Consider the following 24,019-nt stretch of genomic DNA (forward strand, 5'->3'; position numbering starts at 1 on the left):
GAGGGGTAAACAAGGAACTTTGTAGTACCAAGATTATATGCTGTTAGCTTATTTTATGCTTTGGGTTCCCCTTTTCAGGGGCTTGATGTTGTCATCACCATCCAAGCCTTATCTCAATTTATGGGGTTGGCTACGTGAATCCTGTTTTATCGGTCTGTTCTATTTAATGCTTCATCTATTGTTAAATTATTGGTGCTTAAATCATTTCTTACTACTTGGTTCTTGATTACCAATGAAGTAGTAGAAAATAGAAAACAAAAAAGAAAAGAAGGGGTGGTTTGCAAAATTGATCTAGAAAAGGCGTATGACAGAGTGGACTGGTAGTGTCTTTGGAATACCTTGAGACTTAAAGGCTTTGGAGATAAATGGATTAGTTGGATGAAAGGCTGTATTGAATCTACTTGGTTCTCAATTCTTATCAATGGAGCCCCCCAAGGCTACTTTAAGGCTTCAAGGGGACTGAGACAATGATGTCCTCTATCCTCGCTTCTGTTCACTTTGGTAGCAAACTTACTGGACTTTTTCCTTACGTCTACTTCAAATAGCAATCTATTAGAAGGTTTCAGTAGGTAGAGAGAAGATATAGATCTCCCACTTGTTTTATGCTGATGACATAATTCGTTTCCTAGAAGGCAAGGTAAGTCACTTCAGAAATTTGAAGAAATATCTCAAATTCTTTGAGGTTTTAACAGGTTTAATAACCAATTTAGCTAAGAGCAGCATAGTAGGCATTCATGTCCCCCAAAATAAGCTGAACATTTTTAAAGAAATTATGGGATGTAAGGTTGAGAAGTGGCCTATAAACTATCTCGGCATGCCTTTGGGGGGAAATCCTTCTACTGCCCTTTGGGATTCTCTGATTGAAAAATGCGAGAGAAGGTTGGATTCTTGCAAAAGGAATTACCTCTCGAAAGGGGGCAGACTCATTCTCATTAAGTCTTCTCTCTTCAGCTTGCCAATTTACTTCCTTTGCATCTTTAAATTGCCAGCTAAAGTGAGATCTCTTCTTGAAAAACTGCAGTGTGACTTCCTTTGGGAGGGAGGGGGAAGAGCACCTCATTAGTTGGGAGATAGTTTGCAAACCGAAGAAGGATGGAGGTTTGGGTCTAGGGCATTTGGAAGAAAGAAATGTCGCTCTTCTTGGGAAATGGCTATGGCGCTTCCCCTTGGAACAGCAACAATGTGACAAACAGGTTTTCTTATGCCAACCCTTGGAAAGGTATTATGCAAGTCTTCCCTTCTTTTTCCCCTTAGTAAGACTCAGAATTGGAACTGGTATTCCTATCAGATTTTGGACTGGTGGGGTCCTCAACCTCTTTCTGTTACATACTAACATCTACAGTTTAGCTTTGGACAAGGACATCTTAGTTTCTGATGTCCTCTTTAGAGACTTCAAAGGTCTGTCCTATAATTTCAATTTCCGTAGAGCTCTAACTGGTCTCTAAGCCCAAGAGGTTTCCTCTCTTCTCCTCTCCTTGAATGAAGTATTTCTCTCTACTCACCTTCCTGATAAACGTATCTGGTTTTTATCTCCCAATGGCATTTTTTCCAGTCCTTTTTCACCCATCTTACTTCAGAAACCCCTTCTACGTTCTTGGTCAACAGAATTTGGCCTTGCATGGTGCCCCTTAAAAATTCCGTTCTTTATTTGGGGGGCAGTTTGGGAACGCATAAACACTTGTGATATGATTCAAAGAAGAAGAATAGGATATCAATATCTTTCTCCCCACATTTGTGTTATGTGCATGAAGGATGGCGAATGCCGCAAATCAGCTGGTCACTTGCTAATTAATTGTAAGATGGCTTGTTCTCTTTGGCAATTCTTCCTTGATTTGGTGCTTGGCTCTAGTTTCTATTGGGTTTCTCCCAATAATGTTGCAAGTTTCTTAAATCAATGGCCCTCTTGCAGCTTGGGTTCTAGAGGTAAAATCTTTTGGAGAGCCTTAACTCATGCTGTTATGTGGTGTATCTTAGATGAATAAAACAGGAGAATTTTTGACAAGTTTGCAAGGAGCCAAGGACGGAAGCCATTAGAGAAAGAATCTTTTCGTGCATATTCTCCTGGCTTCTCCCCTCTGATCAATTCAAAGATTTCAGGTATGCTGATCTTGAAAGGAACTTAATAGAGATTATTCATTCTTCTCATATTGACAATCAACCAAGGCACCACCTCACTCCCAGGCCAGAGCTAGACTATTTACTTATGTTTGATGGCAGCAGTAGATCAATTCCTGGCTAGATTCCAGCGGCTGACATGGGGGGAGTCATTCTAAACAGAGAGGGCTCTGTGATTTGGGCTTACAGTGGTCCTGCTGGTGCAGTAGATGCTTCTGAAACTGAAATCAAAGCTTTGTTGACTGGTCTGGGAATTGTTAGATCTCTTCAACTTAACTCTATTAATTGGGCCTCCCATAGAGATAAGGGCCCCCGGAGGCTGGGATACTTTTTCAATGAGATTTCTGAACTTCTTCTCTGTTTTGCAAATTTAGATGGATTCCAAGGGAACTGAACTCAACTGTGGATCATTTGGCTAAATCTGGGGTGGATAGAATTTTTTTGTAGGTGCAAACGCTTTGCTCCCTTAAGTAGGGAGATTCTTAGTTGGGTGGACTTGTGTGCTTTGCTTATATATCCTCTCATCTACATCCCTGCCCCCCCTTTTTTGCCCTTTTTGAATATAATAATTACCTTTTTTAAAAAAAAATCATTTCTTACTACTTCTATCTATGTCCCTTTCGGTCTACCCCTTCAACTCGTAACAAATCACTTCTTACGGGTGCTGTTGATGGTCTTCTATGCACATTAGTCTACTTTCTCTCATTTTATCACCTATTGGAGCTACTCTCAAGTTCCTATGAATAACTTCATTAACTTCATTTCTGATCCTATTCTTTCTGGTTACTCCACTCATCTACACATTCTGCCACATTCGTTTTCTGGACAGTTTCTTGACTTCCCAACACCCTGCTCCATACAACATAGCTTTCCTTGCAACTGTTTTATAGAAATTGCATTTGCCTTCAAAAACAAAAAAACATCAAAATCTAACTAATACCACTTGCTTTCCTTTATATACATTCATAGAAACCTTATCCTTGGTTTCTAGAGAAGTTTTTCAGCATAAAACAGATTAAAGAATTTGTGCAACTAGAATGATTTGAACCTTGATCTTTTCATGTGGATCATTTTCAATGGTTAGTACTTGCTTGCCCAAGGGAACAGTATTCTTTATCTGTCCAAAATTTGGTGCTAATAGTGGTTTAGATGATGCTATTTGATCAGACTTATTTGTGAATTCTGTAAAATACTTTTTAGTGGAATAGGTTTTTTACTACCATTATTTGTTAGACAGATGCTTGTGTAAATTTCTTTTTCTTCTCATAAATACCAACTTCCAAAGAATGTTATGCCATCTTACATAACTTGATGAGCTTATCTTCAGGCTTCTATACATGAGCTTTATGACAAGGTCTGTGCAATTCACAAGCTTGAACAAGAGAAGGTATGCATCAGGAATATTTTGCTTGAGGTTCTCCATTTGGGCCTATTATTACACTTAATAAAAAACTACTTGTCTTTATTCGTCCACAGATTACCATTTGGGATTACTTCAATAAGCGGAAATATTCAAGGTTGACTGTTTTGGACCGGACCCTCGAGGAATACAACTTGCAAATGGACCAGGAAGTGAGTATTGTTTACAATATATTTAGGACCATTAGCTGGGAAATTTTATGGCTGGTGCTTACTGCTTGTAGACAATATTTTCCTATACCAATTATTGGTGTGAATCTAGCTTACTCATTTCCTGAAAAGCAAAGAGTGCCGTAAATGCCTCTTGTTGGGCTGCTGCCTTTCATCTACCATCACTATGTTTTTGTCTTTCCTTTCACAAAGAAGCTAAGTTTCGGTTATGTACCAATTCCGCCGTCACTGTCATTAGCAAATTCATGCCTAAGTACTTCTGATGCATATTTGTGGTAGTGGTTTTATTTTCAATTGCATGCATGCATCATGCTAGACATCATTTGAATTTCTGTTTAATTTTCATTCTTTTAGTTTATAATTCATCAAGAAGTTGCATAAAGGATCCTTTTAAATGGGTATTTTTCCCCACTATATTTTTTGTCTGGAAAGTTTCTCTAGTTGTTTACACTTTCTAGGTTCCAGTTTTGATGGCTCATTTTTTACCCCCTTCAAGAGGGATTTTTGTTTTTGAAGAACCATTATTTTAATGTACCCATATCTGGATAAATTAATCTTAAAGGGGTGAGGAGAGCAGAGTTGTTAAAAGTGGTGTTTGTCTAATATTATGGTTTTACTATTGCATTGTTCATTCATGTTGTGTTGTTGTTAGCTTTCCATTGTAAGCTCCTTTCCTTTTGAAAAAGGTAAAGTATAATATTCATTAAAACCAAAAAAGAAAGTTATACAGACCCATGTCCAAGGTAAGCTTGATCTGGCTTCAAGTTTATTGGAAGCTAGATTAATGTATTCTTATTATTTCTTCATTGATAAAAAGTCCTTTGATCTTGATACATTTTTCTTTTTTCTGATGTTATAGTTTCTTTTGTAACCCACTAGTACAATCAGAAACAAGAATCCAAATATCAACCCTGACTACTTAGAAAGATTGACATTCTGTTTTGCTTTATTATATTGCTAATTTTCTTCTATTTTAATTTTAACTCAATAACGGGAAATTCCTTCTTCTTCAATATTGATTGTTTTGTATCAATAAATTTAAGAATGACAAAAGGTTTTACAAGAATCAGTTCAGTTGAATTATTTTGGATTGAATTTTTAAATTGCTATCTTTTCATATTATTGTGCTGGAATTCAGGGGCATTAAATTCTCAGCTTCATTGATCTTGAGGCTCAATTTTAACCTTTTTGTGTTGTATAGTTTAGTTTTAGTTTTCCACACCCCCCCCTCCCCCCCCCACAAAAAAAAAAAAAAAAAAAAAAAAACCCAGAGAAAAGTACCTTATGTTTGAAAGACACATAACCCAGCTGGTTATGTTCGAAAATTTGTTGTATATCATGGTTTGAAAATTTTACAAAAAAGAGTGCACAGGAGGCTTGGAAATTTACAAGAATTCCTATTTACAATATATCTCAAAATAAAATATTAAAGTATGTAATGCCTCACAAACACCTACCTTTTGGGATCAAAATCAATCTTGCTCATCTTTGCAATTCCTTGTGACTATGGGTGCTCACAAATGTATACGGACCGAATGACTACAGAGAGAGAAAGGAGTTGTGGGAGGAATTGGCTGATGTTAGAGGGTTGTGGGATGGGCCTTGGTGCATGGGTGGGGATTTCAATGTGATCAGATTCTCGGAGGAATCCAATAAGGTTAATCAAAGGGTGACAAAAAGCATGAGGAAGTTTAACAGTTTTGTGGATGCCTTTGAGCTTAAAGAGATTCCCCTAGCCCATAAGACATTTACATGGTCAAATCTCCAATCTAGACCCATTTGCTCTAAGCTGGATAGATTCCTGTTCTCTTTGGATTGGAAAGAACATTGGGGAACCTTGGCTTCTAGAGCTCTCCTAAGGGTGACCTTAGATCACTGACCCAAAGTGTTATGTAAGGAGGAAAGAAGGTGTGGAGGTCCTACCCCCTTTAGATTTGGAAATATGTTGTTACTTCATCCAGGGTTTACTAACAAAGTGAGGGAGTGGTGGTATGAGTGTATCCCATTAGTGGAATGGGAGGGGATGAGATTCCATAAGAAACTACAATTCTTGAAAGCAAAAATCAAGGAGTGGAATTTGGTGGAGTTTGGGAGGATAGAAGAAAGAAAGGGAGATCTGATGGATAAAATTGAAAACCTTGACTCTAAAGAAGAAAGGGGAGAATTTGGAGAGGAAGACAATGAACTCAGGAGAGATTTGAGAAGACAGTTAGAGGACTTCCTGCACAAGGAGGAAATTAGTTGGAGGCTAAAATCTCGGTGTAAATGGTTGCAAGAGGGAGACAGGAACACTAGGTATTTCCACTCTCTAGCAGATGGTAGAAGGAAGAACTTTATCTCCAAATTGGTAGTAGATGGAGTTGAGTTAATACAACAAGAGGAGATAGTCGGGGCTTGTGTGGAGTACTTCAAATCTATTCTAAGAAGGCTTGTGAGTAGAAGGGTGTGGGTAGAAGGATTGGATTGGCTAGATATAGGGGTGGAGAACAGGAGAAGGTTGGAAAGAAGCTTTAATTAGGAAGAGATCAAGGAGGCTGCGTTTTCTATGGATAGAACAAATGCTCTAGGGCCGGATGGGTTCACAATGGCTTTTTATCAGGGCTGTTGGGATATTTTGAAAGATGATCTTTTGCGGGTGTTTGAGGAGTTTTTCAGGAGAGGAATTGTCGGTGTGAACTCTACATTTATAGCCTTAGTTCCAAAAAAGAAAGATGCATCCCACCCGAAGGATTTTAGGCCAATTAGCTTGGTTAATAGCTTGTATAAGATCATTGCAAAAGTGTTGTGTTTGAGGCTGAAGGAGGAATTTCCAGATATCATTGCACACTATCAAGGAGCTTTTGTGAGTGGAAGACAAATTACTGATAAGATTTTAATTGCTAGTTAAAGTGTGGAGAACTTTAAGAGGGATAAGAAGAAGGGAGTGGCTTGTAAGTTGGACTTGGAAAAGGCTTGTGACTTGGTGGACTGGGATTTCTTGAGGAAAGTTTTGACTAAATTTGGGTTTGGGGCTAGATGGTGTAAGTGGATCATGGGTTGTGTCCGGAATTGTCATTATTCAGTGCTAGTGAATGGGGACAGTGGTAGATTTCTTTCCAGCCAGTAGGGGTATAAGATAAGGAAACCCCCTTTCTCCTTTCTTGTTCATTTTAATTGCGGAGGTATTGGGGAAACTGATTCACAGATCAGATTCTAGGGGGCTCATTAGAGGCTAGAGAGTTGGGAGGGTGGAAATCCCCCTCACTCACTTACAGTTTGCTGATGACACGATTCTATTTTGTAAAAGGCGGTAATGTGAGCTTTATCAAGAACTTGAAGTCGGTGATACAACTGTTTGAGCAAATGTCCAACTTGAAGGTTAACCTTGGGAAAAGTTGTGTAGTGGGGGTGAATTTGGAGGAGGGAGAGATCAGGGAGAGTGCTGAAGTGTTGGGGTGTGAAGTCTCGGGGTGGCCTTTGAACTACTTAGGGTTGTCATTAGGTGATAATCCTATGAGAGAGAGCTTTTGGAACCCGATGGTGGAAAGGTTTGAAAAAAGACTGGTACCCTGGAAAAAGAACTACCTCTCTCTTGGTGGGAAAATTACACTAATTAAGGCCACACTTGCTAACTTACCCATCTTTTTCCTGTCGATGTTTAAAATCCCAGTGAAGGTTGCTAATAGATTGGAGAAGCTAATGAGAGATTTCCTGCGGGAACTAGGAGAGGAGAAGAGGGATCATAGAGTTAGTTGGGAGATAGTGTGTAGGAGTAAGACTTGTGGTGGTTTGGGGCTTGGGAGTATTAGGAGAAGGAATATGACTCTTTTGGGAAAGTGGTTGTAGAGGTTCCCTATGAGAAGGAGAAGCTATGGGCTAGAATAGTGGCAAGTATACATGGGCTGGAGCATAATGGATGGGACGCTGGAATCAGAGCTAGGATCACAAGCAATTCTCCTTGGAAAACCATTCATGACCTGCTACCAGTTTTCTCCCTAATATCAGGTATGATTTGAATTCCGGAAACTCCATAAAATTTTGGGAACAAACCTGGGTGGGGAGTGCCCCACTAAAGGATCAGTCTCCTTCTTTGTATGCTCTTTCTGATTTGAAAAATGAGCCAATCTCGTCTTTCACGACCCCGTCCTCTTCCACTTCTGGGATTGGGTGGAACTTGGGTCTAAGAAGGGATTTGAGGGACTCAAACTTTGACAGTATTTTCAGCCTTATTGCACTTCTTGATAACGTTGTCTTAGACCCCACTAGGGAGGATTCTAGAATTTGGACACCTACCCCCAATGGCATCTTTTCTTGTGCTTCTTTCTTCAAAGTCTTAAGTCAGTCCACCAGTCCTACTTTTCCCCCTTTCCCTGCTGATGAGGTTTGATGCAGAGCAATACCTCCTAGGGTTGGTAGTTTTTGTTGGGAAGCCTATCTGGAAAGAATCAACACTGGTGATCTACTCGAAAAGAAGAGACCAAATACTTGCTTGTCACCTCATTGGTGTGTTGTTTGTAAAGTGGATGGGGAGACTGGTTTTCACCTACTTGTGTCTTGCCATTTTGCGAGGTCAATTTAGGATTGGGCTTTCTCCCTATTTGGATGTAGCTAGAATCCTCCATCAGACTTGCAGGGCCTTTTTTCCCATTCTTTTTTCAGGTGGCGGATAAAAAGGGGAAGGACTATGTGAAGAGGACTAAGGGCTGCAGTATGTTGGACACTTTGGGAAGAAAGAAACTCCAGGATATTCTCAGAAGCTGAGAGAGGAGCCGCAGATCTGAGGGCTATCATACATATTAGGGCTGTATAGTGGCTGAAATCTTTGGAGCTATTCACAGATTACACTATGGATGACATGTTGGGGAAGTGGGGTGAAATTGCAAATTGCACACAGACCATGTCAGTAATGAGTGTGGCATGGACCCCTCCACCTGGTGGATTCTTGAAATTAAACTTGATAGGTGTAGTAGGGGAAATCCGGGACAATTGGGGATTGGGGGTGTTTTTTGGGATGAAAACGGGGTCATTTCTGCCATGTTCTCAGGCCCAATTGGAGTGGGTGACTCCCTTAGAGCTGAGATCTTTGCAATTATGGAAGGAATCCGGAAAGCTAAGGAGTTGAACATCAGGAAACTCATAATTGAAGGGGATTCAGAGGTGGTGATAGGGTGGCTGATTAAAGATAACAATGGCTTATGGAAGTACAACAATGAGAGGAGGAAATTCAAGTGGCTGGTGCGGGAGATGGAAGTTAAAATATGTTGGGTTAAAAGACCGGCTAATTCCCTAGCTGGCGGTTTAGCTAAACAAGGGGCAGAAAGGGATTCACTGTTTTGGGCTAAGTTGTAACTTTAGTGTTTTTTCCTTTTTTTCCTTTTCTTGAGGTTCTTTGTTGCTCTTGGAAGATAAGTGTGTTTGTCTTCCTCTTGTAAATCTTCTATTGATGATTTAATGAAAGTGTTATTGATTAAAAAAAAAGAGCTCAATCCATGATAAATAATCTGATATCCTTGAAAATCCTATTCTGTGTCCTCCTTAGCAAAAATCCTTCATTTCTCCCCTTCCAAAGACAAAATGGCAAAAGGGGTGTTCCATATTGAATGATACCTCCTCAAAGGAGATTGATGGCCATGATTAAAAAGTTGGGAAACTAACGTTGGGATACAATTGTTTGGATGAATAATGGTAAGAGGTAGTCGTCCATAGAAGTCAAAAAAGAACCCCAGGCTGACTTCTGATCCCCCAATTCAATCTACATTGCATTATTTAATATTTCTGAATCTGCTTATTAGTTGCAAGCTTTTGGACTCATGATCTGTTTCAAATTTCTCATCCCAAGACTTATTTTATATATGGAAAGAAGTCCATTCTGGACAAATAGGGTAGCTTAGATTTAGTTAATCAGATCCTTTTTCCTCCCTCCTGTTAATCTATTGAAGTCTTATTTTCTGCAGATTCTTTTGGAGGTGCCTTTTGATGGCTCTCAGACCCCTGCATTCCGAAAAGAGTCAACAGGAAATGAATTGGCTTTGGTTCTAATGCAACCTTCAAGGTCATCTGTAACAATTGCAGGAGGCCCTGCCCTTTCTAATGGTTATTCAGCAGGTCATAGCTCAAACTTGATTCAGGGGAATAGTTTCAACTCAGTATTAACGGATCTGGATGATGGTTATGATCTCTTGAGCACCATGACAAAAGGAGATAAAGGAGGGTTGGCAGGATTACAGAACCTGGGAAATACTTGCTTTATGAACAGTGCTATTCAGTGCTTAGTCCATACGCGACCTCTTCATGAGTATTTCTTGCAGGATTACAGCGAGGAGATCAACAAACAAAACCCTTTAGGAATGCATGTATGTGGCTGTTGTCTTATTTTCCATTCAGCTTTTTCTATAGGAGTTAGTCTTCTAAAATCAATCCAGTGGGTTCATTTGTTTATCCTTAGTGTATTCTAAAACTTGATTATTTGTCGTTGCTATGCAGGGTGAGCTTTCAGTTGCATTTGGTGAGTTGCTGAGGAAATTATGGTCTTCTGGTCGGACACCAATTGCACCACGAGCTTTTAAGGGGAAACTTGCTCGTTTTGCACCTCAGTTCAGTGGGTATAACCAGCATGATTCTCAAGTTAGTAGTATTACTACAATTCCCAATCTCTCTACTTCGCTAGTGTGTATGAATCTTTATGTTCCTTTCAGAATTTCCAGGAGGCTATGGTGTTTTTCATATATTTTTTAGATGCATGAACAACACTGTTATCCATTGAAGGAAGGAAAATGGAGTGAATAAGAGAGGAAAACAACCTTTAAGTAGTACCATATATAAATAAATTTTAGTTTTCATTACATTAGAGCGTTGTTTGGATTCTTCTGTTATGCTTATTGCATTACTTTTGAAGATACAACTCTAGTGTTGTAACCCATGTAGTGTGGAAACAAATATCATAGGCTGTTGAAAGGGCCAACATGGAAAAAGTAGTCGTACAAGACTACAGATTTGAACAGAAAATAAAAGAAAAGTTAGAAGAGAAGAGAAGAGAAAAGGAGAGAGATGGAGAAGAACTTGTGGAAGAGTTTTAGGAGAAGAGAGTGGTTGGTTGTGTTAAAACAGCCGCCCCACCCTTTGAATTTATATACATAGTTTCCTAATTGTGAAAGAACTTTAATGCTTACATGGCAAGATAAGATAATTAAGACTAATCCTAGATAAGATAGAATAGGATTAAAACTAATCCTACTAGTAAAGCTGATCCTAATCAAAGACTTGATTAAATCTAAGTACAACTCAGGCTGTCACACGAGTACACTAATGTGGGGTCCACAGTTTCCTATGGAAAATATGCTCCTCTGGATTGAAATTGATATCAAGAGAACACTGTTTGATTGATATTTTTTTTCTGAGTATTTAATGTACTGTGGCACCTCATTTCATACTGAGATAGATACTTTGTTGGACCTTTTTCTACTTGATTGTGGCAAGTGTGAAAACACTTATTCAAGTCTGATAGTGGCCAATTTGTGCTAAAATGCCAAAGCTATTCCTATCAAGTCTACCCCTCCCAGGACCCCAAATAGCTAGGACCAACACTGGTTAATGGCCTTTTTTCAATATTCTTCATTTGGTTGATATCATATTTTTTCAATGTTGACATGGAAAACTAGGATATTATTAGCAATAAAGAACATAAGAATTTAGAATGAAAATCCGATTCAATGTTTGATTTCTTCTAGGTTAACTTGATGAGAGAACACAAGGAATTGTACTAAATTTCAAGGTTTGGGTTAAGGTATTCAAATCATGTGCGGCACTTGAATATCCATGATGTTTATGCCGTTGCACATAGGATATAACAAGAATCTAGGGCTTGGGAAAGTTAGGGTTATCAAACCAGGTAAAGCATATAGGCAGATTAGCGATGGCAAGAGCTAGGACTTATTTAGACTGGACTATTGACAGAACCATAAATGTTTAATAAAGGGTTAGGTGGTTAATATGAGTTCAACAAGTCTAATTACAAAACATATCTATAGAGGATTATGGGGGCATTAAAAGGGATTAATGACAATCTGGGGTTTATTTCCTTGTATTATCTCTGTCTCTTTTTGGCTGCAGGTTAAGTCTTTCATCAGATCTAAACTCTAAAGAGCCTATTTTTTCCCTCTTTTTTATCACCACAGCCAAAAAGAGGTTAATCTTTATGGAGGGGTACAAGGGTGGCTATTCTATGGACTTTGGGAGGGAAAAAAAAATTAACAGGGTCTTCCTTGACAAATCCCAATTATTTGGAAGCAGTGATTTATGGAAAGTGTGGTGCATTGGATAAAGACTTCAAAGCTGTTCTCCTTAGTATCATGTGATGACATTCTTAGGAATTGGCAAGAAGTAGCTAATTCAACTACTACAAGATCTGGAGCAAGGGCATTCCAGATGCCACAATGTAAAGTTTGATGGGCTGATGGGTCTATCATGAACCTATTCTCAGGGCCTTTAGGGTATGGAGACTCCAAAACTATTGACAGTTTTACAAGGACTGAAGTCAGGGAAAGAATTAAATTACAAATGGATCATTGTGGAAGGAAACTCAAAGGTAGTGGTGGAATGGGATGGCTAAGAGACAACAATAAAGAAACCTGGAAATACAGATACACTTTAGGCCCTGTTCACTTTTCGGAAAGTTAGTTACCTAGGTAAGTGCATTTACCCATGTTCTTTTATTTTCCAGGTAAACAAGACACTGATCGTTTTAGCTATAAAAAGCCATTATTAAAAGGGGCAATTTTGTTCCATCCAAGTGTTGGCAACTTCCCCCCAAGGTGGGAAAGTTACTTACCCACCTGGGAGATGGGTATCACTTACCCGGGTAAGTGATATACCCAGGGAAAATAAAATTTCCATAGACTCCACATAAATCTGAAAAAAGAACATGGGTATCTTGGTAAATGGGAACTAAAATCCCATTGACCAACTTCCCCCTCTCAAAATCCAAAAAACGAACGGTTCAAATGAGATCATTAGTAGAAGAGTTGAATGTCAACCTTCAGTGGGTTCCTAGAAGTGCTAATAGTATGAGTGATGGCTTAACAAGACAAGGGGTAAACTGAACTGATATGTATTGGGGTGAGGTTCCAAAGGGAGCCTGCTGTAAGATATCTTTGGTAGACAGGAAGTGCTGGTCTACAAGCTTTAAGAGAATACTATAACAAACATGATTCCTCACTAAGTGGGACACCTCATAAGTCTAGGTGGGACTTTATTAATTAACACGTGCTTAACTCTTTTATGGCCTTCTGCACATTTAAGTATGCTCTACTATAGGTCCATTAAGTGTTTAATGAGTTATTATTAGGGCCCAACTCTCTTTTAAATTGATTTGGGCATGCTGTCCTCTTAAATAGACTTTATTGAAGGGTTCTCTCTTTCTTAAATAAGTTGTTCCGGCCCCCTATAGGACTAGGCCTAGAAGATTGATTTACAAAGAGAGGTTTTATAAGTTGTGACTGGGAGTAGTTTAATAGCCTACTCCGAAACCCCAATCCAGCAAGAAACTTAAGGTTTCAACAAACGTATGCAGGGCATATTGAACCTTGGTGCTGAAAACACTTGAACATTTCAGCAACATGCATTCTCCAAGGATTTTCAATTAAAACAAATATTTTCATGATGAAAAAAACACTCCCTCTGTCCTTTAATTTTCAAACCTGAGTTCCCCCAACTTGCAACTGGACATTCAAGCAAACTCTTCCTGGTAGCCCTCTAAACAAGATTGTCCTTTGAATCAGCCCCCCAAAGATGCCATAGAACTCAAGAGGCTCTAGTAGTAAAAGAGACCCTTGATATAATATTAACAATGAGAGAAGAAATGAGAGCAGAAAAGAGGAGGGAGCAGAAGATCGTCACACCAATCTCTTTAATGAGGAGACCCTTGATATATTTATATTTTTTTGGTAATAAATAAAAAAGAAAACTTATTAAGAAAAGGAACAAGAAAATCTCCAATGGGGATGATTTTGTTAGGAGAGGGATATGAAATGTTGTCCAACAAATAACCCTTGTACTAATTAAATTGTCCAACAAATAGAATATTTTTAATGTCTATTATTGATCATGCATGCTCGGTCAGCCTGTTTGCAATGATAACCATTTGTTAGTTTGCTAATTCTGATGGGATAGATACAAGAAATGTTATCTATTCATGCTTCCATTATTTCCATTATGATTTTCCACTTAAGAGATTTCTTCCTTTAGGAACTTCTGGCTTTCTTGTTGGATGGACTGCATGAAGATTTAAATCGTGTCAAGCAAAAGCCTTACATTGAAGCAAAGGATGCAGATGGCCGTCCAGATGAGGAATTTGCAAGTAAATGTTGGCAAAATCACAAAGCTCGAAATGATTCAATAATTGTGGATGTTTGCCAAGTGAGTGGTTGATTTTATCCATAATCTTTATTGTTTTCTCCCAGCTCTATGGTTTCTGCAACTAATTGATTCATGGTTGCACATGCATCATAATGTATCCTGGAAGTCAGTAAGGAAATAGATGTGATCATTAGTGAATTGATCTCACCTTTTCTTCTTCTAATTTCCAGAATCTGGTTGACTAATCTCAGCCTGATTTAATTTGGAATCAGGCCCAAGGATGTTATAATACTATCTCGTGTGCTTCACATGGTACCCATAGTGTTCATAGGAAATATGCAAGTTCCAATAATATTTCTTTTCTGTACCCATGGAAATGGAGATGCCTGGAAATATGTCAACATTTTAAACCATGGTTACATGAGATAATATGTCTTGGATCTTGAATAGTTTCATCTTTTGCACCAAAGAAATGGAAAAAGTTAAAAGGATAAGTCTTTTCCTACTTGGGACATGATTGATCAGATATAATGGTCAGAATGTTTACTTAGGGATTGTGATTGGCTGGTTAAATGGGAAAATCTGCCCTGCTTTCTACTGTAATGGATTTGGTAAGGACTTAAGAGGGGTAGGCATGGGTTTGATATCTTGAAGGACGACCCAAACCAGAGTAATGGCAGTGTTGGGTTTCAATGGTCCCTAAAACCCATTTGTCCGGTTATTATACCCACTCTATAAAAGGTAATACATTTGTTGAATATTTGGGGTTTAAGTGTTCAAAAGCTGATGTCTTTGAAGAGAGAAACCTGGTGATGGCTACCATATTTGGTGTTTGGTTTTCCACAAACACAAAGAAAAGGGTATACCATGTCTAACTGATCTTTGGAAGAAAATTATCAATTCTTTAGCCAAGGCTGAAAGGATGGTGATTGGAGTCTATTATTTGTTACCCAATGTGCTGGTACTGAGGGATGTGAAACATTTTATTTTTTTGAAAAGGTAAGGTAAAAAGATTTATTAATGAAGGAAAATTACAGAATAACAGCAACCTGGCGAGTGAACACCAGGATAGATTCTACAATACATTACAGGTCCCAAATGGAGTGGGAATCCAGGAGCTGAAAGACATTCTGATCTTTAAATTCTGAAATTACAGATAACCATGAAGCAAGCCTATGAACCACCATCTCGAGCAGATCTTCAGGAGCTCTAGTTCTGTTGCAGAAGATACAACTATTTCTTTCAGACCAGACCATGACCAGAACAGCTGCGGGAATTGATTTCTAGACCAACTTCCCTTTCTTGCTCCAAACCAGGAAGTTTCCAAGTACACAGCAACTCCTTGACAGACCGAGGCATAACCCAGCAGATGCCTGCTGATTTGATGAAATGCTCCCATAACATAGCAGAAAGAGGGCAATGAATGCAGAGATGGTCACTAGTTTCAGGAACCAGTCTACATATGCCACAGTTCAGGTCAGGGATCTGAACCCCACAGTTGCACAAATTGGATCTAGACGAGCATTTATCAAGGGCTAGAACCCAAACCAGAAAACTTGCCTTAGAAGGAGTGGTAGAGACCAGATCTGCTTGCTAGGGAACCCCATATTAGCTCCTTGACTCAGCTTTTCAGCCATAGATTTGACTATGAAAACCCCATCATCACTCTACTTCCACTTCCACTCATCTTCCACTTCAAACAGAAACTCGCTGGTTCTGCAATAGCTTTAGCAGCTCCAACAGTTGCTCCAGTTCCCAGTTGTAGAGATTTCTTCTAAAGAGGGGACACCAAATCACATTCCCCTCCTCCCACTCAAGGGTTTCAGATACTGATACATCAGGGGATAAGGCACAAAAGCTGAGGTTAGGGAAGACCTCAGCCAAAGGGGAGTTTAGACACCAGGGATCCTTCCAGAATTTCACCCTCTTTCCATCCCTCCAAACCTTCTAAAAAGGAAGGGAAATTTCTCATAATACCTTTCCACAAGGAACAGCCCCATGTCTGAAAAGGGTCCAAAGACCTCTAGTTACCCCAATCCACACCATATTTAGCAGCAATCAGAGACCTCCACCATGCATCTCTTTCAGAGTTGAATCTCCACATCCACTTAAAAGGGCAGAATTAAAGATCTTAAGTTTTCTCACTCCCAGCCCACCTTTAGCAGGCGAACAGACCTGATCCCACTTAACTAAATGAATTTTCTTCTCATCTTCCCACCCCCTCCACAAGAAATTCCTTTGGAGGGACTAACTTTTTAGATTACCTTGGATGGGATGGGAATAGTGAAAGAAAATAAGTCGGGAGATTAGAAAGGGTGCACTTGATTAGGGTCACTCTACCTCCTACCGAAAGACATTTAGCCTTCCAGGAAGCCAATTTCTTCTCCAATCTCTCAATCACAGGATCCCAAATAGAAGAGGAGGTGCATTTGGCCCCCAGAGGAAGACCCAAAAATTTCCCAGGAAGGTGATTCACCTGACAAGCCAAAATCTCAGCTACTCCTCCAAAATTTCCACATGACCAACGGGAAAAATTACACTCTTACCAAGATTAACCTTGAGCCCAGTCACCACCTCAAACCAGCAAAGAATACCCAACATAGAATCAAGCTGCTCAGCCAAAGAATTAATAAAACATAGTGTCATCTGCAAATTGGAGAAGATGAACCTTCTCCTCTCCTGGAGAGATTTCAAAGCCATCCCACATGCCTCCATCCACAGCCAACTTACTAAACTGAGTGAGGACCTCCATAAGGCAAATCAAAAGCAAAGGGGAAAGAGGATCCCCTTGCCCAATGCCCCTAGAACTCTCAAAGAATTCCGACACCTGCCCATTGATTAAGACTGAACACTTAGGAGAAGACACACATACATCCAGTTCCCCCATTTACGACCAAAAATTCATCTTCCCAAGGATAAAGTCCGGACACTTCCAATTCACATGCTCATAAGCCTGCTCAATATCCAGCTTACACACCAAACCAGGCTTACCCATCCTCTTTCTGGTATCAATTAACTCATTCACAATCAAGACACTGTCCAACATCTGCCTCACAGGAACAAAGGTACCTTGGTTCACAGAGAACACAGAAGGCAAAACCTTTTTCAACCTCTCTGCCAACACTTTTGCCAAAATATTATAAAAGCTATTGAGAAGGCTAATAGGTCTGAAATCTCTTATGTTAACAGTCCCAGCTACTTTAGGGATGAGAGTAATGAGGGATGTAAGACATTTTTCTTTCTCTTTCTCGTTTTTCCCTTTTAAACTGCTCCAACAATCATAAGAGAAGCAAGTAGTTTATGAAATCACACCTTGAGATTAAAGTTTAAACATCAATTGGTCAATAGTGTTGATGTACATGGTATTGTCATGAAATGCACAACTTTTCATGCTTTTGTTTTGTATAGTTTGTATTTGTTCACAAAATCAAACTTAAGCTGATCTAGTTTTCAGTTCTTTGGTGCATTTTTTGCTATATAATATTCTGTTGTTTAGTTGCTGAGAACAAGCAAGGTTGCCAATTTCTCAGGGTCAATACAAATCAACACTAGTATGCCCTTATTGCAGAAAAGTTTCAGTGACATTTGATCCTTTCATGTATTTATCATTGCCATTACCATTAAGTGTCACCCGGACAATGACAATATCTGTATTCTGTGGTGATGGAAGTGCTCTTCCCATGCCCTATACTGTATCAGTGCTAAAACATGGTTGTTTTAAAGATCTTAGTCAGGCCTTGAATACTGCATGCTGCTTAAAGAGTGATGAAAGCTTATTGCTTGCAGAGGTGAGTCTACATTATGTTCTTTTAATTTTTCATAGGAACATTATTTCATTTGTGTATTATACTATTATTTTGTTTATAAAGATGCTGAACTAATGGATTGATACTTTCCAGGTTTATGAACATCGAATATTCCGGTATTTGGAAAAGCATTTTGAACCCTTATCTATGATAAAGGATGATGGGCATATTGTAGCTTATCGGCTTCCTAAAAACCATGATGAATTGACAAGAATAGAGATAATTCACCTTGGCAATGCAAAGTAAGTCCTGCATAGCAATAACAATTTTCTTAGTTCCATATAAACTAAATGGTTTTCCATAACTTGGTCTCTTGTTATTACATGTAGGTTCAAATGTGTTTGAGCTTATGTTTGTTCAGAAATACAAGTTTCCAACCATATTATTATTTACTTTTCATTTTCTAAAGGAAACTATGGACATTTATTTCTTAATTTGGTGATGCCAATTGATCTTGATCTATTGTTCACCTTTTTTATGTATATATCCACCATAGGGTCATTATTTGACCAAAGAAATTCATATGGCTTGAGGTTGGCAGCAATCTTTCTTGCGTCAGTTGTTTATTGCTCTACAAGTCCCCACCCCCCATGTGTGGGCTAGCTTTTCTATGCTTTTATGTGTCTTATTATTAACAAAATTTTATGTTACAGAGGTACATCAGACATACTCAGTAGTGGGGATAGGAAGCTTTTTGGAGCACCATTAGTTACTTGTTTACCAGAAGGTGCACAAACTGCAGCTGATATTCAAATTGCCATACATAAAGTGCTTGCCCCATTGCTGCGGAGGAGATCAAATTTTTCTATTGATCATGTCAATACCAACAAGGAAAATGGCTGTGCTACAGGAGTCAATGTTGATAGACCAGTTAACAGCTGCAATTCTCAATTTGAATCCAGGAACCACAAAGATAAAATAGAACTAAAACAAATGACTTGTGGCGAGTCATCCTTCCATCTCTTTTTAACTGATGAAAAGGGTTTGAGCAGCAGCCCCATTGAAAATGATTTTATTATTAAATCCGATCAATCCTTAAAGGTACTGTTGGATTGGACTGATAAGGAAAAGGAATTGTATGATGCTAGCTACCTTGAGGACCTTCCTGTGGTATATAAGGTTGGACTTGCAGTGAAGAAGACACGGCAGGAATCAGTTTCTTTATTTTCATGCTTAGAGGCATTCTTGAAGGAGGAACCTCTAGGGCCTGATGACATGTGGTAAAGTTTTTTCACATCTTGCACTGCATTGTTATTTTTCATGTCAGACAAATATGTCTTACATATTTCTGTTGTCTGTTTTTATTTCAATTCAGGTACTGTCCTCGCTGCAAAGAACATAGGCAAGCTACTAAGAAACTTGATTTATGGAAACTGCCAGATATTCTAGTTGTTCACCTGAAACGATTCTCATATAGCCGATATATGAAGAACAAGCTTGACACATTTGTAAATTTCCCTATCCATAACCTTGATTTAAGCAAGTATGTAAAGTGCAACGATGCAGGACTTCAATCTCATGTGTATGAGCTCTATGCCATCAGCAACCACTATGGTGGTCTAGGGGGAGGACACTACTCTGCCTATGCTAAGGTGAGAGACATGTAATCTCCAACCAGCTCTTCCTTCTTAAATACAGTAGAGGACGGCATGATCCTACAATCTAAGGATATCAAGCAGATTTCTGTCTTCCTCACTAAGATTAGAATTTTTTTTTAAAGAACAAACCCTATGACTTAAGATCAGATTTTCAAACTCGGCTTTGTTTCTTTCGTGGATTTCCCTCATATAATAAATAATAGTATTACAGATTCATAATTACATATAGGAATCCATCACTTTTAACACCAAATTGGACTCCTCACTGTTGCTAGCATTCTTCAAATCCATTATTACTGGTACAAGTGATTTTTCGCTGGACTGAATTTTCACAATGCGGTGTCATATCTAACTATTTGCTTTATATCTTTCTGAGTCCGCAGTTAATCGAAGAGGATAGGTGGTACCATTTTGATGACAGTCATGTTTCTCCAGTCAGTGAGGATGAGATCAAGACAGCAGCAGCCTACGTATTGTTCTATCAAAGAGTTAAAGTTGAACCTAAAACACAACCAGGAGGACCATCAGATCCTCATTCTCCAAGCTGTTGAAAACCGTTGATTAGAGGGGTTAGGTCGCATCATTTTATTTTCTAAATTTACTGGTTCGTCTCCCGCCAAATACTGCATTTCCCTAAATATCAATTTTTGCGGGATGCATTATCCATGCAAGAAGGGGCGGGGTTGCTGCCAATTAATTCAATTTCTCATCGACGAGGGAGAAGGTTAAATTTGAGACTGGTGAGAAAGCTGCGACGGATTCAGAAATTTTTTTACATGATTCAGAAAGTTCGCAAGTTGGTCAACAATAATCCATACTCAATAGTCAACAGTTTAGTTTGTTGTGTAGGAAATTTTGTTGTAAATTTTCTTTATTTTGTTTTATCAATTTATTTATTTGGTTTTTTTCATCCTTGTATTCGGATGTACTACTTGCGGGCAGATACTGATTGGATTTTTATGCATAAAATTCTGTCCCTTGCCTTGATTCGACTTCCATTTCCACTAAATGCGGTTTAGAATCACTTAGGTTTATATGTGCAATACAATTAAGTGATGTTTAACTTTACAGCAGTGAAAAGTAGAAACATAAATTTGTTCTCTCTTTGTAGTAGAGATTTGTAACAAAAGGTTAATTTTTATTTTTGGTGGTAGGGACGGAAAGATTACTTGTTTGGATGTGCGTTTTCAGCGTTGGAAACATAAATGAAATGATTCTTTGGAGAAGATATTGACCAGACAACCTAAGAAACTGAAAACACAAACACCGACACACCAGGAAAAAAGGAAAACAGTAACATTTCATTTCTCTATCCAATAAAAAATCCATAGGGTACACGTACAACACTAATTAGTATACTTGCAATAAAATGGGTCCTATCCATTCCTGAACTACCAACGCCCAATTAGCACACGAACACACGCACACCTTATTAAACCCCCCCCCTGCAAAAGTGAAAGAAAACATTGAGGTCAGAGGTAAATGAGAACATTTTATAATCAATTGAATCCTTTGACGCCAGAAGCTAAATACATGGGTGGAACCACGTATCAGCTCAGCCGTAGAGATAAACACTAAATTAACTTTTAATTTAGTGAAAGTCGGATAAACACTTAATTAACTTTTAATTTGAAGAAGATGAACAAAGATCAGCATGTCCTTACAAGCAATCAAAGAATAACAACATCGATAGCTGAGATAGAATTTTTTTCACCTTTCCCCAACTCCCAGGTTCCCTCCCGTTTATCCATCCATCCACCTTCCACCACAATATGATAAAGCGAATGAAGCTTCGTTCCATCAAAAGAATAGCCAAAATGAACTCAATAACCCACAGAACACGGCCCCAGCCAATCGCAATTTGTCCTGAAAAGCCAAAATAAGCATATATTACGAAGCAAAAAGGAAAAAAAAAACTATGGACAGAAAAAAGGAAAAGTGTTCGATTTATCTTTTATAACAAGACAAGAAAAATAATGTTTCATCGCAGAAAATTTGATCTAACATCTCGATCCTGCGGTGCAATTGCGCAAAGTACCCATCCTCTCCCACCGCCACCAGCCTTTGATTGAGAATTTGAGGTTCAGACCTCGGCTATCAGGCACACTATCATAACCGGACTACCACTTAGTTTTTTCATCGTTGGCGTACGTTAGATTTTTTCCACCCTTATAGCTAAGATGCGCCAAACCACAATAGTGGTCACTACGGTCACTGGTGTGTCACTGGTGAGTGATGATGACTCGAAATCCCTCGGCAAATTTTCAATTTTTTTTATGTCGAATTAACAACCATACCATGCCGAACCAGATCTTGCAGAAGAGAAACAGGGAAAGAAAGTGGGAGTTTTGCGTTAAATACTTACAGTTACAGGAGAGGCAGATGATATAGATAAATAGCCAGTGGACGAACTGATGGGTTGCGAAGGACTGCCGGAATCATCCCCATCTCCGGTGCCGCTTCTGGTGCCAGTACTATTATTAGTTTTACTGATTCCAAGCTGATACGCGGGCGTTCCGTCAGGTTTAAAAAGTCCATAATTTCTCTCTGAAGTCGGCCCTGGCTTCATATTCTCATTAAATAAGGCAAAAACGTATATATTCAAATCACAATTGGGCCTCAAAGGTGTCCCTTTTTTCTGTGAAATCAACTTCATCAGATTCCCGTTATATTTTCTGGCGTTATCCGGCGTCGCTCCGGCCTCATCTTCGTCCCCTTTCGACGGCCAACCTGTCTCAGATATCTGCACCGGCAGCTTCTTGTAACCCACCGAAGTGAGTGCTGAGTATACAGCATCGATTTGAGCGAACAGCATGTTGTCGTAATGGAGGTTCGAGATGGGATCCGAAACCCCTTGGTTCGGCTGAAAGAGAACGAAATCAAGTGGGACTTGCTTTGGGTTCGCTTTGTATGCGAAGTAAGGATAAGCATTGATGAGGAAAGAGGAGCCGGTTTTCGCATGGAAGCTTAAGATCGGGGTGATGAACTCCGTTAGATCTCGGCGGAAAGCTCCGGCAGAAGGGGGATACGAGGTCTCGAGCACAGCCAACGAGTGGGCAGTAGTGACGCTCACGTTCTTGTCCAAACCTAGGTTCACCAGGGCTGTATGAACGCTCTGCATTGCGGGGAGGAGGTACTCAGTCAGGGATGTATCGTTAAACGTCAAAACCTCGTTACCGACGGTGATACAGGTGATTTTCGTGGCAGGGAGGAAAGGCTGAACGTTGGTCTTCACCCACGCTTCGGCTTTCTCCGGATCTCTCATCTTTGCCAAGTATTCATTTCCGAGTCCGACGACGAATTCAACACCGGAATTCGCGAATGCACGAAGCACCCGAGGATCTGCATCGTAAAGCTTCACTTTATTGACGCCGATCGATCCGAGCAACGGAAGAACATTTTCCGGAGACGGGAGATTGTTCGCGATCTGGCCATAGTTTATGCCCACTGAAGCTACTAGTGCGGGAAACAAAAAACCTGCAAGGAGATAGGATTTGGGGACAAAGGGTCGATTACTTTACTTTCCGGCGAATGTGAAGGGTGTCTAAGGGCGGTGAGAAAGCAGAAGAAACCCCTTACCTGAGACCAAAACAATGACTGAAGAACAGAAAAATCTGCCGAAATCCATGGATTCAAGCTCTCACCAATCACTATTCGGCTAGTAAAAAAGAGAATGAAGATCGAGTGAAGAGAGAAATCATGGAAAAACCATATTTAGGCGGCGTCGGGATCTGACGTCAATATCTGTGGTGTTTGAAGGTTGAGTAGATCTTCACGCGATGTAATTGTAAGGTATGGAGGTCTACCGTCTACAGAACGAATTACAGTTACAGTTAAAGCCGTTTCCGGAAACCTCCCACTCTCCCACCTTCAGCCTTGTGGTCTATCTGTCACACTGTCCCCTGCAGCGAGCAGTCGGTCTATGCGTCGCAATTCGGCTTGGGCACGCAACAGCAGAAAGTGAAGATGCCCAAAACGAAGTGTCGAACTGTAACTCTCTCTCTCTCTCTCTCACTACAGTGGATGTGGACAAAAAAAGCTCACGTTAGCTTAAGTTTGTGGACTGCTGACAACGGAAACCGCGGGTTCTGTTGTGTTGGGTTCAGACTTCAGACACTCGGGGTGAAGGATGTGGCTGCACTTGGAACTTGGAGTTGGGAGGTGTTGCTGAGCCTGGGAGAGTGAGAGCAGCGTCAAAGACTCAAAGAGAGAGAGAATATATAGTTAGGGCAGTCCAGTGCCGTCACACCGAAGACAAGTGTATTTATTATTCATTGGTTTTGATTTGACTCGTAATTACTATTATAGCTATTATTATTATCAGAGACAGAGAGAGATTTTCTTTTCTTTTTTTTTTTTTATGTTTTTTCAAGTGATGTTTTTTTTTAATGTTTTATCTGGTATTCTCAATCTCAGGTTCACATGGGTGACATTTATATTGTGATAAGCTTTTTTTTCTAGCCTCTACCCTATTTTTTTCTTTTTCTTTGCCCATGTGGCGATGTCCGTGTGTGGGGATGGATTGATGATATTTGATAGAGGTGAGATGAGAGATATCCGTCGCCTTCGCTACGAAAA

At 39.5% G+C, this 24,019-nt stretch overlaps 2 protein-coding genes across 3 annotated transcripts in view; one reads left to right on the top strand and one right to left on the bottom strand.

Moving 5' to 3' along the window:
- Nucleotides 1-20,428, top strand: part of LOC148864341 (ubiquitin carboxyl-terminal hydrolase 9-like) — a 52,214-nt gene extending 31,786 nt beyond the window's left edge. For both annotated transcript variants that reach the window (XM_088977408.1, XM_088977409.1), the window contains 10 exons: nt 3,443-3,502; nt 3,592-3,687; nt 9,639-10,037; nt 10,168-10,308; nt 13,927-14,097; nt 17,568-17,825; nt 17,937-18,085; nt 18,497-19,063; nt 19,159-19,435; nt 19,825-20,428. In XM_088977408.1, the coding sequence (XP_088833534.1) occupies nt 3,443-3,502; nt 3,592-3,687; nt 9,639-10,037; nt 10,168-10,308; nt 13,927-14,097; nt 17,568-17,825; nt 17,937-18,085; nt 18,497-19,063; nt 19,159-19,435; nt 19,825-19,992 (2,286 nt within the window). In that variant the 3' untranslated portion in view covers nt 19,993-20,428. The remainder of the gene's footprint in view (nt 1-3,442; nt 3,503-3,591; nt 3,688-9,638; nt 10,038-10,167; nt 10,309-13,926; nt 14,098-17,567; nt 17,826-17,936; nt 18,086-18,496; nt 19,064-19,158; nt 19,436-19,824) is intronic.
- Nucleotides 20,429-20,722: 294 nt separating this feature from the next.
- Nucleotides 20,723-23,849, bottom strand: LOC148864342 (Glycosyl hydrolase superfamily protein). The gene is made up of 3 exons (XM_088977410.1): nt 23,021-23,849; nt 21,807-22,918; nt 20,723-21,307 (listed from the first exon to the last, which is right to left on the bottom strand). The coding sequence occupies exons 1-3, from the start codon at nt 23,067-23,069 to the stop codon at nt 21,242-21,244; spliced, it is 1,227 nt and encodes a 408-aa protein (XP_088833536.1). The 5' UTR covers nt 23,070-23,849; the 3' UTR covers nt 20,723-21,241.
- Nucleotides 23,850-24,019: the final 170 nt, after the last annotated feature.

The sequence above is a fragment of the Nelumbo lutea genome, chromosome 3 (assembly GCF_056320005.1).
Source record: "Nelumbo lutea isolate HS-2025 chromosome 3, American lotus-T2T, whole genome shotgun sequence".
NCBI lineage: Eukaryota > Viridiplantae > Streptophyta > Magnoliopsida > Proteales > Nelumbonaceae > Nelumbo > Nelumbo lutea.